This window comes from Natrix helvetica, assembly GCF_964273705.1.
Source record: "Natrix helvetica genome assembly, chromosome: 11".
NCBI classification, from domain to species: domain Eukaryota; kingdom Metazoa; phylum Chordata; class Lepidosauria; order Squamata; family Natricidae; genus Natrix; species Natrix helvetica.
The window spans coordinates 4,775,158-4,794,087 of NC_138562.1; the positions used below are offsets into that span (position 1 = coordinate 4,775,158).

Sequence of the window (18,930 nt, forward strand, 5' to 3'; positions counted from 1 at the left end):
CCCTTGGAGGGATATTTGTCCTTGCAACTTTATCTGGGTTCGACAATCTGCCCCATTTCTGAAGGGGCAGCACTGAAAGCCAACCTTACCCCCCCCCGCCCCATTTAGGCTCAGCTTCGGAGACTGTTTATCGCCCCCAATGGGCCCCCGTGGCCCTTTCCGGACCCTGAACCGCACGGAGCACGGGGACCTTCCTCTCCTCCAGCGGCCTGGCCAGGGGCCTCGACGGCTTCTCTTGGGCAGAAGATCCACGCAGCCGGTGGACAAGTGCTCCAGGCAGGGGGCCGCAGCCCGACGAGGAGGGCCGCCTCCAGCACCCGGGGCCCCTCGCTTTTCCCGGGCGGCCCCGGGCTCCAAAGAGCCGGAAAGGCTGCATGAGAAGCGGGAGGGGGGAGGCTCGGTACCCGCGGCCGGCTGAGGCAGAGCGACGCCGGGGACTGCCGAGCGGCCGCAGCGGGATGGCGAAGCCTCCTCCCTGCGCGGACTTGGCGTCCGCTTGGACGCCGGGCGGTGCTCCGGAGGCTCCGCTTCCCCCTCACGTCGGGCTGGGTGCCCCGTCGGGGGAGCGTGGCGGCCGGCCTGGCTCTTTGCAGCGGCGGCGCTGCCGCCTCGTGGGCACACTTCAGCGGGCTCTGCCTTCGGCACGTGGAGCTGGGCGTGCGTATGCAGAGTAGAGGCGCTGGGCCGCCGGAGAGCGGCTACATAAAGCCCGAGCCCGCCCGGCGCCGCCAGCCTCCCAGGCAAAGGCCCCGCAGCCTTCCCTCTACGGCCCCGCTCGTCTCCCCCGCCTGGGAAACGTCGCCAAGCGGCCCTCACGCGGGGCTCCTCCGGCTTTGGAAGGCGCCGCCGCCGCCGCCTCCTCCCCGGGCCTGCCCGCCGCGCTTCGCCCACTTGTTGCTCGTCTCCGCTGATTGGGCTGCCGGGCTCCCCGCTCGTCTCCGCTCCGCCCCGGCCGGCCCGAGCGCGACCTCTGGCTCCCGGCGCCAGGCGGGGGCAAAAGGGGCGGGTCGGGCCCGCCGCCCCCAAAGCTGTCCGTTCGCCGCTTGGCTTGGCTTTTGTCCGGGGGAGGGAAGCAGAGAGGACGGTCAGCCGCTCCGCCGCTCCGCCTTCGGCCGCCGGTCTTGTCCGCCGCTCGCCCTCAACTTTCGCCTCGCAAGAGAAGCGCCGCTGGGCAGCCGGAGCCTCCGCCAAGCCGGGCTCGTCTGCGCGCTTTTTTCTTCCCCGCCGAGAAAGTTCCTCGTCGCGCCCAGGCCCGGAGGAGCCTCCTCTCCCCCTTGGGAGCCGCCGCCGCCGCTGCTCTTCTAGGCCGCGCGCCCGGGCGCTCCAGCAGGCCAGCCGCGACTTCCGGATCGGGATCCCCGAAAGCGGCCAGCCGCCTCTCTTGCCGCGGCACCTGCTCGGCCCCGGCCGCCCCGACGGCTCTTCGCCACTCCGCCAGGGATGATCGGCCGTCGCCACTGTTGAGCCAGGCGCCCGTGGTGCCCGCTCCGCCGAGGACTCTCCCCGAGGGGCGAAGAAGGAGAAGGAGAAGCCGCCCTCGGCAGCGAGGAAGCCGCGCCACTTCATCCCGCGTTCTCACCGCCAACCAGCCATGGAAGTTCACGTCGGGCTGGGCAGGGTCTACGCCCGGCCGCCGGGCAAAACTTTCCGCGGCGCTTTCCAGAGCCTTTTCCAGAGCGTCCGCGAGGCTTTCCAGAGTCCCGGGCCCGGCGGAGCGCGAGAGGAGCTTGGGCCCGGCTGTCAAAGCGCGGGCTCTCCGTCGGCCGTCCGCCTGCAGGAGCCGAGCCCGCGGCAGCACCAGCCGCCCGCCTCCCCTTCTTACCTGCCGCTGGATGACCCCGCGCCGGGCAGCAAAGGGCTTCAGCCGGCCGACCGCGAGACCCATCCGGCGAGCGCCGCCTCATCCTCGGCCGCCTCCTCGTCGCTGGCCTTGCTGGCCCCTTCGTTCCAGAGCTGCTCCGGGGACCTGAAGGACATCTTGGCCGGGAGCAGCCTCCTGCCGGCGGCCGAAGGGGAGCCGCGCGGCGGGGCGGCGAGTGGCGGCGGCGAAGCCAGCGCGGCCAAGGAAGACTACTTGGGGGAGAGCGCCAAGGAGCTGTGCAAAGCCGTCTCGGCCTCCATGGGCCTGGCGGTGGAAGTGCTCGAAGGGCCCGGCGGCGGCGGCGGAGAAACGGCCACGAGCCGCGGCGACTGCATGTTCGCGCTGCCGGGCGCGCAAGCTCGTCCCGTGGCCGTGGGGGGCTGCAAGATCGTCGAAGCCGAGCAGGAAGGCGGCGGCGGCGGCGGGGAGGGCGAGGGCGCGCTGGCCATGGACGTGCCGGGCCACCTCAGCCTCTTCAAGAGCTCGCCGGAGCTGGACGAGTCGCCGGCGGGCGCCTTCCAGAGCCGCGACTTCTACAACTTCCAGCTGGCGCTCGCCTCGCACGGCCGCATCAAGCTGGAGAGCCCGCTGGAGTACGCGGCGGGCGGCCTCTGGGGCGCGCAGTACCGGCGCGCCGGGGAGATGCCCACCTTGGCGCCCCACTACGCCGCCCCTCCGGGCCCGGCCTGGCACCCCTTCTTCGCCGACGACGCGCAAGTCTACGGCCCCTGCGCCTCCACCGAGGCCGCCGCCGCCTCCCCCTTCGGCTACGGCAGGGGCCAAGGGCCGAGCGGCCAAGAAGGAGCCGACCTGCCCTCCGAGATGTGGTACCCCGGAGGCGTGATGGGCAGGATGCCCTTCGCTCCGGCCACCGGCTGCATCAAGACGGAGCTCGGGCCTTGGATGGAGGGCTACGCGGGCGCCTACGGAGACGTCAGGTAAGGAGAGCCGCGAGCCCCGTCCGCAGCCTGTGCGCTCCAGCGGTCGGCCTGCCGCTTTCCCGGGGGGGGGGGGGGAAGAAACACCGGGGAAGCGCCCCGTCCCGCCTGGCCTTTTCTTCAAAGGCATCTCCGAACTGGGCGATTACAGGAAGGGGGGTGTTGGGGGCGGGTGGGGCAGGAATCCACCTGAACCTCTGCTTGCCTGGACCAGATTTCCGCAAAGGGTCTGGCTAACTGGGGGGGTTCCCCGATTTGAGGAAAGTTAGGAACTGCATTTCCAGATAAAGGAAGCCAGGAGGCCCCTTCTGTGAAATGAAGCTGCAGTCCGGTGGATCGGTCCCTATATATATATTTAGAGAGAGAGAAGAGCAGATTCCAGGCCCCTGGTGATGATCTAGACTCTGGAGAGCTTCGGAACTACCTCCCCCCCCCCTTTTATTTTGTGTTCATGGAAGTTTTTTCAATCGCCCACCAGGGATGTTAAGTGATATAAATCTGTGTGCATAATATACATTTTATAACTTGAAATCAGGAAGCATAAACTGTACATGTGTACACATTTTTTAAAAAAGCATGCTGGGTAAAACAAATGCAAACCATTTTTCCCCCCTGACAAGATTAATTATTGATATGTTTTCTCCTTTAAAAGAATTAAGTCTACTGGATTAAATAGAATTTACTTCACATAGATACATTTCATAGGTTTATGTTATTAAAAAGACAAGCCATGTATGTGTGCGGGACCTAAGAAAACACCAGCTACTCCAGTCTGATAGCTCAGACCCATGGACTTTACCTACAGGTTACTTGCTAGAGTATCTTAATCTTTAAAAAAAATATAGACTATTAATGTTAGTCTTCTCTCAATATTTTTTGTCATTTATTTTCATCACAAATTACTCTTTCTGTTGGCAATAGGTTGTCTTTTCCATGAGTACATTTTAAAATACTGGCTCCTGCTTTTAACTAAGCCTACAACATGATTTTGGTTATCGTGGGCAAAAGGTTTAACCAGCCACCCTTCCTGGCACCTGCAATAATATTCTCCTTGGCAAGGCCATATGTAACATATGGAAGCCAGGATAGATCCCTTCCTAGGATCCCACATAAGGAGGTGGATCGGTCTCCAACGGGTCATTTTGTTCAGGCAGTGCAGCTTTTCACAAGGGCTTAATTTTATACTATTAATTATTACTAACAATAAAAAGGATGAAACATTCTTACCTAATATTTGATTGGTCCATTTGCACAATGTATAATATGTAGATATCCCAATTTTTCTTTCAGTGATCCAGCCATATATCATACATTGATTTGGTTTACTTTGTTTTGAATAAACTTGGTTGGACTCATATATTCCATTAGGCCAGTTGATGTGAGGTTCCAGGGAGAGAGTTAGCCCTATACCACGGGCAGAATCATCCCAAAGGGATTATATCAGAAGAAATCCCATCGGTTTCATTTATTCCTGGTAAATATGAATCCTTGGGATTGTAATTTAAAGCTACTTTAAAGTGGTGTGTTTTTAGCTGCAGCATGTAAGTATCATTCTTTAATTTAATCATCTCTTGGATTCAGAAGCTGCAGACCACACACGCACACACACACACACACACAAAATACCTCAAGAAAAGACAAAAGGGAAAAAGAAGAAAGATAAATTAAAACCCAAATGGATCCCAGTCCTGAAGAAAAAAATGCATAATGGTATAGTTGTGATAATGTACAATATTTATTCAGTGATTTCATCAAAATCCTGTGGGATAATTCTAGCTAAGCTGGTGCAGAGAGTGGACATCCCAGCTCCCTGTGACCAACTTTGTGTTCCATTTAGGCAAAATGACTTTGAAGATAACAATTTCCATGGTAGCAAACCAGTTAAATGTACTACCGTACGGGCAAAATTAACAGCCTGTTGGTGTGCATTTATGTGTACATCGGTGAGCCCAGATTCTTCTCAATTTCAACGTTTAGTGTGTCCATAGTTTTCTTCTGGCCCCTTTAACTGTTTCTCGGACCCGAGGAAGATAAGCCTGGGTCCCATCTTGTGGTTCATGCTTTACTTCGAAGTCTTCTTGATCTAACTCTTCCTTTCCTAGTTGAGGCTACACTCTGCTGTTACGTTACCATGTTGCTAAGAATTGCAAAGCGTATTTGTTCAAAGCAAGCAAAATTCTACTGAAAGTATCTTCAACAGTGTGTTGTGCCTGGAAATTAGACACTAGAATTTGCTAAACCACAAGAATTGCATCACAACCCAAATTTCTGGTTAATGTACATTAAGGCAACTGTTGGTCAGTTAACATGTATGTCTATTGCAGAAGTCACTCCTGCTTCATTTCCGTGACATGAAAATTGTGGAATCTGAGCTAAAATAAAACAGCTATCGGGTGCTTCTTTTTGTGGAAGAAGACGTTTTGAATGCCTTAAGCACTAAAATTGCCCATACGATATAATGCGCAAATATTTCCCATTCAGATTCACAATGCCGATATATGAAATAATCCTATAGCCCTAGGGAACAGACATTTAGAAATTTGATAGGCTAGTACCGAAAAAAGATTTCAGGCTGCCCATTTGGGATGATAATAAAAAAAGGTATGTTGTGAGTGCTTTGAGTAGCCTTTCCCTTCTTAGCCTTTTTCTTGGGCCTAATCCAATTCTCTATGGAATCTAATGGAAAGTTCCCCAGTGACGTCAATGGACCTGGATCGACTCTTTACGTTTATGACTGTAGGTCCTGTTGAAATGTTATAGTATGGTGATCCAAAGTTATTTATGATGCGGTTCTAGCAAGAGGCCCCTTTGCCTCTTGTTGGAATGGAACAGCAGATCCTGCTGGTGCGTTCAGTTCAGTTGCCTTTGGTGCAGTGAATCCATAACTCTGATTTATAGCAAAACTTTTTTTTGTTTTCACTGCAATTGGACTACAGCTGTTTGTTAGCAGATGGCATCGTAACTAGAACAGAAATTCTAGTCAGGATGGTGTCCAGGAGGAGTTCTCTGGCAACAGGTTGGCAGCCGTGGTTGTGGTGTGAGATATGTGCATAAAATGCAGATAGAGTTTAGGAAATCAATCTGGAAAAAAAGTGAACACGTGTATTTTGCCACAAGACAGAAAATCGGGAACGTGGTTTATTTCTTGCTTGGTGACAAAACGGAATCTCCATGCAAGCGTTTCCTTCTGAGAGGCTTGCTGGGCAAACTAGGGGCTTAAGTAATCCTGCTCCAACCCAAATGTGTGCTTCTGCACCCCTTCGTTTCATGGGAATGGTTAAGCATTGTGCATTAAATCCTGCACCTTAAAAGTGATCCATTCTGGCCGCGCCGATGTGATAGTTAACACTGTATTGTACAACCGAAAGCTGAAGAGTTCAAGAGAAGGCGCTTGAAAGGCTTAATTTGTTCATGATACTGGCAGAGGTTTGCTTATTTATTTATTTTACTTCTTTTCATAACTCCCATCTGAGATTGTCATCTTAGGTGACTCCGTGGGGTAATTTGTCCATATTTAAAACTGGAGGTCTCTCTGGCCACCCTTTTGCCCACAACGTCTGTCGGCTAAATTCATTTAGGCTGCAGCCTTAAGCTCCGTGACTGGCAAGTGAATGGAGCCCGTAAGGTTCTTGCTGGGGAACAGAGAGTAACACTGAGGTGACCGTTTTACAGCATCCTATGAGTCAAGCTTATAGCTCTTACTGGTATTTCCCACTATATTTTCCCTCCTCCTGACTTCCACTCCAAAGGTAATGAGAACATATGCTGTGGACATTATGAGGTTACAGACACGAAAGGGGAGTGTTTAAGGAGCTTTGATCTTGCAATGTATAAATTTGAGAGCAAATGCTTATAAGGGTAGATTCGCTTTTAGATTATTCCCCTCTCCTAGATTTATTCTCCCTACGTGACTCCTTATAGGAAGAAATAATGCACAATAAATTATGGGTGCTGAGATTTATTCATACTGCACATGCAACAGCCTCTCATCTGACAACGTAACGAGATTGTAGATTCTTGGGCTTGTTCTCCTCTCTCCCCAGATTCTCAGTCGAATGACAAGGTTCAACAGCAGTATTTTCTGTCGCTGAAACACAGTTCCATAAAAAATAATTAGCCAAATATATTGCCTGCTTTGCACATTCAACAGCGGGAGAAATTGCTGGTATTCCCTGCATATTCATAATCCAGGTGCGGGTTTCCTCGTCAGTGAAGTTACGTGGCCTCCTGTTCCTGCAATTCCTTTGATTTTTCTTTTGAAGGTCTTCAACTTTGCTTCACCCAGATGAGACTCGGTGGCAGGCGCAGTTCTCCCCTCCATCCCAGGCATTCTGTGACGTACAACTGGGGTTGAAAGTTAAGCCAAGATATTCTTGCCCCTCTTTTTCCTATATTATATTAATGTAGGTTCCGAGCAATGCTAAATGGGTAGTCCTAATGCCGATGAATTGGAAATATTTCAGTCCAGCCCTGCAGAATTTGGAGAATGCTACTGGCCAAGGTAACAGCAGCTTCCATTCCCTTCCTTCTCTTCGCAATGGAGCCACTTCTCCATTCCCCTCTACCTTCTGAAAACAGCCACGTTGTGGTGGCTTTTTCGCCTGTCCCGTTAACTCCTTTAGGTTTCCGCTGTTCAGTTCCTTCTTTTAATCGGCCAAATGAAAACTGGATCCCCAAATCTACTTTTGCAAACGTTGCTTTCTTTGTCTTGCTTAGTCCTGAAAGCAGCTCAGGCGTCTGCTGAACTTCATGGCAGACCGAGGTCTCTTTTCTGAATTGAATTGATCCAAAGGGAAGAAGGCAGGTATAACTCTGGAGAGAGGGACAGTTGGGCTGGCTGGCTTCCAACTATCCCCCCTGTTTCCACAGGGAGGGGAGAGTCTCAGCCTGGAGCGTTGAAGGGGACCCTTGCAGCCTCAGCTGGAGCAGGAATGAAAGCCTTCTCCCCTCTCGCATGGAAAAGAGCCTCACAGGCCAATGTGACTCCAGAACTTTGAATTTTTGCCTTGTTTGGTTTAAAGCCAAGAAGAGTTAGCAATCAAAAGACAAGAAAGAAGCCAATCCTGTGAGTGGGATCCGCATAGTTGTTGGCTTGCAATTTTGCATCCTGACTTTTAGAAGAATTTGGTTTGCAAAACCAAAGTTCTGCTCTTTTCACTCCGTTTAGTGAAGGAAGCTTAATGCAGGAAAAGTGAAATCTATTTGGATTGCTTTCAGAATTTCTGAGGCATTTCTTAAAGAATAATGCATTCACTTATACAGTATGTGTGTGCTTGGGGGAGGGTATTACCAATCACATTTATACCACTGTATTTTTTGCAGAACTACGATCAACTGCATTTTGATACATCCATTATTAGGGTTTAAGTCCAGGAATGAAATAATTCCCAAGAAACGGTACGCAATATCAACAAATAAATAGATCCAGGGCATTCATTCATACCAGTTTCAAAGACATGTTCTCTTAATAAAATAAGCCTCCTACTCAATTAAGTGCACTTCAGAAGATCTCTCAGTAAAAGCCTTTGCAGGCAACACAGCTGATCTCCATAATTACACATTTGCTAATTCTTTTACTTTATCCCACTTTTCTTTTTCATTTAGCAGCTAATTATACTTTGTTATTTAGTAAAATGGTTCATAATTTTTTTTCCAGAGCGTGTCTGTCTCAGGGTGCTTTGATCAACACATAGGAATTGGAGAATTTGATAATGCAATTGAAATACTTAAGATATCTGAATCCTTAAGGGAAATTTATAAATAAATTAAGATCGACATGTAACAAAGAGCAAATAAATGAAGTAAGGTCATTGCCCAAGGCACCCAGCTGAACTAAATCTACCTTTTCTCCATCCCCCCCTCCAAATCAACGTATCCCCTTGGTAAAGGACTGAGAAATTGTGTTGCAATTTGGATCCCTTCACATATGTGTGACCATGATATGTGACCAGCCCGTCTTGTTCAAGGGCTGAGGACAGTTGTGGTCTTGGAGGCCATTGGATTGGAGTGAGCAGCCTAAGGTCTGCTTTGAGCCAACTGCTTGTTTAACCTGTCTGCGTAAAACCTTGAGCCATATGGTGCTCCTCCATCAAACAGAAGTGCCCCCTGTTAGCCGAACTTAAGCAATGTAATAGTTATACTGACTCTAACGGGGTTCAGGAAGTCTGCGTTCCTTGCTAGGATGGGGCCATTGGATATTCCATAATAATATTGTTTAAGTGTTCTTTTTTTTTTACCCTGTAAATTCAAAAATAATCAGATTAAAAGAGCGATTGGAACACAAAGTCCAGGAGTTAAATTTGAGGATGGCCTATTTGGATGAGTTGGCCTTGCTCCTTCAGTTTTTCACATCTGCTAGCTGGAACAACGTTCTCTCCGCAGCTCATTTATATATTAAAGCCACATTTTCCGGTCACTTTGGAATGTTTTATTCTTCTATAACCGCTGTGAATAAGGTAAACTAAAATCAGTTGGGATTCCTCATTTTTCACAATTTAATGTAGGCTTCTGTGCTGGGAAAATTTTATGTGTAAAATAAATGGAAATTGAAGCCATGCTTTTATTTGAAGCATGGCTTTATGGCTTCTGCAAAAGTCAGTTTCCTCTTGGCTGATTGGTGTGTCTCTGACTTTTCTACTTCCACGTAATGTTGGTAGTGTGTAGAGACTTCTTTTGAAGGCAGTTGCGCATGGAAGAATGCTGTTTCTGAAACCTGCCCTTCCAGCTGCCTTTCTGGTACATTCTCAAAAATCCAGAGTCTCTAGAACTGATTTTATGTACTGCGAAAGTATAGTAATGTATCACTGATGCTCGACGTTGAAAATATTCAAGAGGCTATTTTTTACTTGCTGCTCCTTCTGTTTTTTCCCCTTCAACTTTTGAGTCTTGTTTAGACCAAGTGACTCTGGATCACGTCTCTAGCGCCACTTAGCTCATCCCTCTTGTTGCTCTCGGCCATTGTTGGAGTCATGAATTTTGATGTCTGAGGCAGAGAACAGCTGCAAAGAAGCTGAGGAGGAGACTATTTGTGTAAAATCCCTGTGCTCTCCTCACAACATTACATCTTGTGAGCAGAGGTGAAATTCAGATTTTTTTTACTACTGGTTCTGTGCGCGTGGCTTGGTGGCAGGGGAAGGATACTGCAAAATCTCCATTCCTTCCCAACTCCAGGGGAAGGATACCACAAAATCTCCATTCCCACTCCACTCCAGGGGAAGGATACTGCAAAATCCCCATTCCCTCCCCACTCCAGGGGAAGGATTCTGCAAAATCTCCATTCCTACCCCACTCCAGGGGAAGGATACTGCAAAATCTCCATTCCCACCCCACTCCAGGGGAAGGATACTGCAAAATCTCCATTCCCTCCCCACTCCAGGGGAAGGATTCTGCAAAATCCCCATTCCCTCCCCACTCCAGGGGAAGGATACTGCAAAATGCCCATTCCCTCCCCACTCCAGGGGAAGGATACTGCAAAATCTCCATTCCCACCCCACTCCAGGGGAAGGATACTGCAAAATCCCCATTCCCTCCCCACTCCAGGGGAAGGATTCTGCAAAATCCCCATTCCCTCCCCACTCCAGGGGAAGGATACTGCAAAATCCCCATTCCCTCCCCACTCCAGGGGAAGGATTCTGCAAAATCTCCATTCCCTCCCCACTCCAGGGGAAGGATACCGCAAAATCTCCATTCCCACTCCACTCCAGGGGAAGGATACTGCAAAATCTCCATTCCTTCCCCACTCCAGGGGAAGGATACTATAAAAGCTCCATTCCCTCCCCACTCCAGGGGAAGGATACTGCAAAATCTCCATTCCTTTCCAACTCCAGGGGAAGGATACTGCAAAACCTTCATTCCCTCCCCACTCCTGGGGGAAGGAGATTGCAAAACCTCAATTCCCACCCCACTCTGAGGCCAGCCAGAGGTGATATTTGCCGGTTCTCCAAACTATTCAAAATTTCCACTACTGTTTCTCCAGAACCTGATGACTTTCACCCCTGTTTGTAAGGTGCTGGGGGGCACTGTTGCCATTGACAACACTGTGCTACAGTCCCCCATTTGCTTGGGGTGCGACATGGGCAGGATTCAGTGGGATCAGAAATGAGGCCCACTTGAGTCTAAGAAGGGTCTCACCCGTCCCAGCAGATTTGTTATCTGAGTGCCAGGTCAGGTCTGCAGGAGAAGCATTTTGGGTCTGCCCTCTGGTCGAAGGTTTGGGTTTTTTTTTTTTTTGCCTAGTTCTTGGCATGCTTCTCCCCAAATAACCGGAGGACATTCCTGTTCAGGCTGGCCTGGGTGCTCTGTAGGGAGGGGATGCAAAAAAAAAAAAGAAAGAAAGAAAGAAAGAAACTTGGGAAACCAGCCATAAAACAAACACTCCTCGTTTTGCCGCAGTTTTCACGGGCACGTTAACACCGCATGTTAAGGACGGCCCTATAGCAGGAAAGATAAATTCACCATTGTCAAGCATAAATGCAGCAGGGTATTTATTCACTTGTGCATTCTTGCTCAGAGAAGCAAAGAATATAATTAATATCTTTTTTTAAAGGCATTATAGTTGCAACACAAGAACAAAAACATTAATGAAGTATAGCCATTTCATCTAACCAGTGTGAATAAAATTAGTCTTCCAGGATATAAAATAAAATGCAGTTTAACCACTGGTGGGCCAAATGCACTTTCCCTTTTTAAACTCAAGCGGTCCAAATATCCAGCAATAGAGGAAAAGCTTGGTCTTGAACAAGCCTTTCAGCAGGCATCCTGAGAGGTCCTTTCAGATTCCAGGATCCTTGCTGAGGTGACTCTCCTGCTGTTCTCAAAACAGTGTCCTCCCCAACAAAGACCCTTTGTGTTTGGTTTTGGTGCTCTTGGGTCCCTGGGAGTTTCGTTTTTCCATTGCAGAATTGCTGTTTGAGATTTCTAAAAGGGATAAAAATGCCCCTTTTATTGGGGGGTCTGTCCCTCCCCTGTAGTTCCATGAGGTTTGAGGGTTCCTTTTTTTCTCCCTGCTGCGGTTCCAAAAGGCTGCAAGAAATGTGTGTATCTTCAACTTCAGCTTCAACCACAACAACATACGAGCACGCAATAGAGACAAACTTAAGCTAAACCGCTCCAAACTCGATTGCAGTAAATACGGCTTCAGCAACCGAGTGGTCAATGCCTGGAATGCACTACCTCTGTGGTTTCTTCTCCCAAACCCCCAAAACTTTAACCTTAGACCAGGTGTGTCCAAACTTGGGAACTTTAAGACTTGTGGACTTCAACTCCCAGAATTCCCCAGCCAGCTGGCTGGGGAATTCTGGGAGTTGAAATCCACAAGTCTTAAAGTTCCCAAGCTTGGACACACCTGCTTTAGACTGTCTGCTGTTGACCTCACCCCATTCCTAAGAGGTCTGTAAGGGGCGTGCATAAGCTCACCAGAGGGCCTACCTTCCCTGTCCTAATGTCCCCATTTGTTCGTGTCCATTTCATGCATTCAGAATCATGTTCATACGTCTATATGTTATCTAAATACATGCTTGATGAAATAAATCAAATCAAATTAAAAAAAATCCTTGCAGGCAGAGAACTGAATGTCAAGGACGTTTGCTACCTTGCTCCCCAATCCTTTCCATGGGAGAGATTGTTTTATCGACCATTAGTTGAAGTCCAAGATTTTTATAGCATGTTCTTGAAAGTCTGCACAGATGTGAAATGTAAAAAGCAGATGAGCTTCATCAGAGGGGAAAAATGCAACGTTGGCTCAAATCAAAAGGACCACGTTCATCCTTGATATTTCGATGTGCTACAGTGTGGAGCTCAGATCGTGTTGCCTGTCAGACCGGTCTGTCTTGCCCATCTCTGCGCTCCAGATGTAGGTCTGAGCTTCCAACTTTATTTTCTTTTTCTTTTTTTTTTTTTAAAAAACCTCCTCTACTATTTTATTCCCCTTATCTCTTTCTAAGGTTGATTTCCAAGAGAAAAGTCGCCCAGGGGAATGGGTTAAGAAACTTGCCTTCCCGTCTCTGACTCCCCAGCCAAATCCAGCCTCGTGCTAATGGTATATAAAAAGAAAGCAGTCCCTAAGAAGGAGTTAAAAGACGTTATGGAACACACAATTCCTCCCTCAGTGAGTTCATGGCTAAGGCAGAAGAGAGTCTCCCCTCTCCATTCTTCCCAGGGCTGCCAAACTTTCTCCATCTGTTGCCAGTTGAACACTTAGTTCATCCTTCTAACATTGCAGCCCTAAAAGCTGAACTTGTAGACATGTTGATCTCGCTCAGGATTCCTGACCGGTTTTTCATGGAAGCTTCAAAGGGGAAATGATGGGACTGGGTTAGAAATCCCAACACCTTTCACACGAAGGGACCGGGCTGCAGGGCCTTGTCCTTCTCTGAGCCAGGCCGTCCCAAGGCCCTTGCTAGAAGACGGGCCAGATGTGTTCCCTGCAGTGTTCTTTAAGCCCCGTGAAGCTTGTCCATCTTCTCTAAAAACACATACAAGTAACTTCTTGGGTTTGCACTTGAACCTTAGGTTCCAGCATGGAAATGTTGTTACGCAAGGGTGATGGGCCACTTGAGAGGAAACATTGTTTTATGGGCACCATTTGTCAAAAACCTTCCCTTTCTCTACCATGGCTGGAGGAGCTAGGCAAGGAACCCGTCAGGCCCAGGTGGCCCTTGGGTGGGGGGTGAAAGGAGGGACGACCCTTGGGAGTAACCTTTAGGCGAGGAAGCAGAGCTTCCCACAGACGGGAGTGGCGCAAAGGGGACAGAGGTGAATGTCCCCCTCTTGATGCGGATCTGGAGGGTGCCATGCTGAGCCATGCCCTGTACCTGTTGCAAGAGGCGACCGAGAATTGGAGGAAACTCTCACTCAAAGGACGTCTTGGGCTCCTTGGGCTGCTCCAAGCCAACCTTGGATGGAGTTGTCACGCTGTGTTGATGCAGGCTAGAACTGCGTTGGTTTTTTTGGCAGTTGCAACACATTGCAACACATACTTAAGGATTGATTGTCCACTAGGACATCTAGATCTCCCTCACAGTTAACTGCTATTGAGCCAGGTACCACCTATTCTATACCTCTGCATTTGGGTCTTTTTAACCTAAATGTAAGACCGTACTTTTCTCAACTTTGAATTGCATTTTCTTGGAAAGGCCCAGTGTTCAAGTCTGTCAAGGTCCTTCTGGATTTTGAATCTATCTTCTAAAGTGTTGACTATCCCCCTCCTCCTCCAGCTTGGTGTCATCTGCAAGTTTGATGAGTTCCCTTCTATCCCCTCACCTAAATCTTTTATAAAGATGTTGAAGAGTACTGGGTCTAAGACAGAACCCTGTATTACCCCTCTGCTGTGGTACTATTAAGGATTATATATTGAATGTAGTTGGCCAGCCAGTTAGGAACCTCTCTGGTGGTAATGCTGTCTATCTCACATTTTTCTATCTTACTTAGAAGTAGGCTGTGATCTACATTGTCAAATACCTTACTGAAGTTTAAGTAAACTATGTCCACAGTATTTTCCAGGTCCATCAGTTTAGTCACATTGTCAAAGAATGCAATAAAGCTTATCTGGCATATCACTGAACCCATGTTGGCTTCTAGTAATAGCTTTGTTTGCTTCTAGGTATTCTCCGTTCTGTTGCTTATCTTTTCCAGGATTTTCCCAAGTATTGATTGGTTTTGTAGTTTCCTGGATCCATTTTTGAAGATTGGAACCACATCAGTTATTTTCCAGTCCTCTGGTAGTTCCCCAATGCTCCAGGATCTTTGAAAGATGTGGTACAGTGGTTCTGAGATTATGTGTTCCAGGTCCTTCAGAACAAATTCTTGTAATTCCAAGAATTTGAACCTATTTAGAGTGGATAAGCATTCTCGTACCATTTTCTTGTCTATTTTGACTTGCATTCCTATTCTGTCTTTTATGGTGCTACTCTTTCCTTTTGTGTAAAGACAGATGCAAAGAGAACTGAGTTAAGCAGTTCTTCTTTCTCACAGTTGCTTGTCACTTCCTTGGCATCTTCTCCCATTAATGGAGTGATTGCTTCCTTGACGTTGTCCTTGCTTTTTACATGTTGAAAGAACCTTTTTTTTTAATTATTTTTGACATTTGTTGCAACTCTTTGTTCATTTTTTTTTAGTTTTTCTGACTTTGTGTTTGCAGATTCAGGCCATTTGCTAGTATTCTGATTTAATTATGTGTCCTGCTTTCTATTTTTAAATACTTATTCTTTTTGTCTTTCCATTTACCAGAGAGTGCTTTGTGTAACCATGTATTCTTGGATTTCTTGTCTTTCTTTTTCAGTGGTACTTTGGTGGACTGGGCTTTTATAACCACATTTTTTCAGAGTTTCCCAAGCTTCTTGAGTTGTTTTCTCCTTTAAGGTTTTCATCCATGGAGTCTTCCCAAGTGATCTCTATGTTTGTCTCAATCAGCTCTTTTAAAGCCTAAGACATTAGTCTGATTTTGTTCTATTGCTTGTGGCTGCATTACATTGATGAAGTCTAATATTATGATGTGGTTACTTTCTCCTATCATTTCCACTCTATTACTTGGACAGGGGTTCCTTGGAAATTTTTCAACAGGTTCTGTAGGAAATTATCAGTAATGGGAACAAGACCTCTGTGAGAAGACTTATTCCTTTTATTGTTCTCTGCCGCAAAAGCAGCTGTGTAAACTCTAGGATCTCAGTCAATGAAACACAAGTAGAGGCTCTGATTGAAATGACTATGGGCCACATTACACACCACAATCTTTTGGAGTTGGGACCGCCAAGAACTTGTCACCACCCTAGACCACACTGAGGTTGCTGTACAAGTCCTGAAGTGGGATTTGGGGTCTATTGGGGAGTGGTTGGGGAAGAAAAAAGCTTAGATGAAATCTAAGGGAACTGATGGTAGGATCGGTCAAGGTGATTTAATAATGTCAGTGGTCTATTTCCTGGGTTGGGTGATTGGTGATTGGAAAGCCCTCCTGCCTGGCTGCTCTCCCAGGCCTTCTGATTTGTTAGGGTGGTTAGATATGATATGGATGTGGCTGACCAAATCTGCCATCAATTCTTATTGCTTATTTTTTTTTTAGGATTGCTGTTTTCTGATTTTAAGCGGCCACTTTTATTGTACATTGTCCAGAGTCAGTTGAGGTTGGGCATGGCCTAAATTAATTAAATTAAATTTGGCTCCAGCCATTCTTGTATTTTACAAAGCCTCGATGACTGCACTATTTAACAAGCCTTTGACGTTGGATTCTTTTAGTATGTTTGTTATTATTTGATGTTAGTTATATTGTATTTTGTATTGTTTATATTGTTGCTTTACTCTGCACCAGCACTTATTGGTATGACTGGGCAGTTTATAAATATCACCAATAATAATGAAATAAAATCCTCTGGAACAGAAACGAACTTTGATTGGCTCAAAGCCACCCAGAGTTTTTGTAGCTGAAAGTCAGTTTGAACTTGGATTTCTTAGCTACTTATAGTTGCAATTAAAATAGCTGTACAATAAATACCATGTTTCCCTGAAAATAAGACAGGGTCTTATTTTCTTTTGACCCCCCCCAAAATAAGCACTTGAACATATTTTCAGGGAGGTCTTATTATTTTTAAGGTGCAGGAGACAGTAAGCGTGGTCACCTCATGGCTGCTGCTGTGTTGCAATATTTTTGGGGAGGGCTTATTTTCAGGGGGAGGGCTTATTTTAGCTCATGTGCTCAAAAGCCTGATTGGGCTTATTATCTGGGGAGGTCTTATTTTCAGGGAAAGAGGGTAGTAATCATACAGAATTTCACCTTAGGAAAGTTCTAAACATTTTCAAAATTTAGTAGCAAAATTCAAAATATAGTAGCTGAAAATCTTTGGTTACATAATGGGTTTCCTCAAAATAGAAATGTAAAAATTAGTTTGGGGGGAACATATGAAACCAAGATTCCTGTATCTGTTTATTTTGGGATATTTTTTGTGTTGCTGTGCTGAATCTTTGCTTAGTGCTTTTACCTCTTTTTTTCTGATGAGAAAAGCTCAGCTCCATGTCTGAAGAGACAATCCCAGTGGAAGGCGAAGAGACTCAAGGCTTCTGGACATTTCAGCTTTTGTATTATAGTCTCTTCTTCCCAGGGGTCTGCAAGAGAGAAAAATGTGAAAAACTATGCATCCTATTTTTCTGTGGAGTTGCCAATGCAATCAGACTCCTGGGAGTGGAAGGAAACGGGGTGGGAGAACAGCTGTTGCCTCTGCCAGAGACTTCTAATGATTCTTGGAAGAAGGCTCTCTTTTCAGCTTCACGCTTTGTTGAATACTGATCTACCTAGCAAGATTGTTGTAAGATTAATGCTAGGTCAGGAATGGAAAAAAGACTGAAATTGGACTAAGTGTAGGCCAGTAAAATTGGGCTTGTAGGAGATGACCAGCTGAGTCTGAGGGAGGGGTCAAACACATCATCAGTCTTGAGTCCCTTGGTACTCACAAGAGAACTAATCCCCTTAAATTCCTTTTAATCTTATCTATCGCAATTGAAGAGATGCGGTGGCTCAGTGGCTAAGACGCTGAGCTTGTCGATCAGAAAGATCGGCAGTTTGGCAGTTCGAATCCCTAGCACCGCATAACGGAGTGAGCTCCCGTGACTTGTCCCAGCTTTTGCCAACCTAGCAGTTTGAAAGCACGTAAGAAATGAAAGCAGAAAAATAGGGACCACCTTTGGTGGGAAGGAAACAGGGTTCTGTGCACCGTCGGCCTTTAGTCATGCCGGCCACATGACTACGGAGACTTCTTCGGACAGCGCTGGCTCTTCGGCTTTGAAACGGAGATGAGCATCACCCCCTGGAGTCAGGAACGACTAGCACATATGTGCGAGAGGAACCTTTACCCTTTACCTTATTTGCTTTGACTGCTAGAAGTTCGTTTGAACTGCCTGGATTTCCTGATTTCTCCAGTGCTTGAGAGGCCTACTGTAATTGTCAATTACATTGGACATTATTCAACCTGCTGATGGAGGTGGGCGTGAATCAGTAAATCAAATTGGCCTGCTTGTGTTCCACAGATCGGCCTTTGTCCTCAGGAGAGGTGAATGCCACAAGGGACGCCTTGAAGAACAGAAGGTGTTGCAGGACAAGCCTGTGTCCCTTTTCATTGGAAAGAAACCTTAGAGCACAGTAAGGCCTGCATCAAAATAGAGGCCGCCCCAGTGGCCATCTTTTTCCTTCCAAGTTGGTAGCTCCTTTTACAGTTTTACAAGCCACTGCTTGGATTTATAGGAGAGTTTTACAGGAGGATAAAGGAAGGAGGAGGATCAGCTCTACAAACCTTTCCAGATATTCTCATTTTGCTTTGCTCTGGTGTCGCAAATGTATTTTTTAATAAACATCCAGAGAAATGTAGCACAAACTCCTGCCCTCCTGCTGAAACTAATTTCTTTTTAAGAAAGAATTTTTTTAAAATACTCAGTATAGTTAACCTTTTCATTCTAGCCTTCATCGGGCAATTTATGCTACTTCCAGAAAAAATAAAATAGGATTATGTTCTGCTAAAGCAACTTGATTGGGACTTTTTTTTTCCAAAGAGGAGACTGAAGTTATTTTCACATGAAACTTTCTTCATCATGTCTTTCCATTTCCTATCTGTAATATGGCAATATACATTTAATAATAAAATATATCCCGGTAAATAACTTATTTCCCCTGCTGCAAAATTTTGAGGAAATCTGGATTATAATTGTGTTGATATAAAAGTTGATGAAATCCATTTTAAAATATTGACACAATCAACAAATTCAGTGCAACATTTAGTTGCTGCTGGAAAGACTGAAAGTTTGTATTATAGCCATAAGCAAATATTTAATTTTGTACAAAGTGTAACTCTGGACCAGACTTGGTTAGTTACTAATAGGATACAAAGTTGTTTTGTTTAGAACATGAAGGCAACATAGAAGGAAACATTCATTGTTTGCCATCTTGGGATATAACAAAAAGCAGGATTTGGCTCCTAATAATTTAATGAAAGGAGTCATTGTTTGTGGGGACAAAACTGCACACTCAGTTGCCTTTTGTGAAATTGCAGGTTGACCTATCCAAGCTCTCAGATTAGACAACCGGTATTAAAAGCGCTTCAGGGAATATTTATTGTACATTAGAAGTACAAGGAAGAAGGGTCAATGTGGTTTGGT

The 18,930-nt window shown here is 46.8% G+C and overlaps 1 protein-coding gene across 1 annotated transcript in view; it reads left to right on the forward strand.

Moving 5' to 3' along the window:
- Positions 1-1,060: 1,060 nt before the first annotated feature.
- Positions 1,061-18,930, forward strand: part of AR (androgen receptor) — a 186,027-nt gene continuing 168,157 nt past the window's right edge. Inside the window, exon 1 of the mRNA XM_081963987.1 lies at positions 1,061-2,799. Coding sequence (XP_081820113.1) covers positions 1,592-2,799 — 1,208 coding nt within the window. The 5' untranslated portion in view covers positions 1,061-1,591. The remainder of the gene's footprint in view (positions 2,800-18,930) is intronic.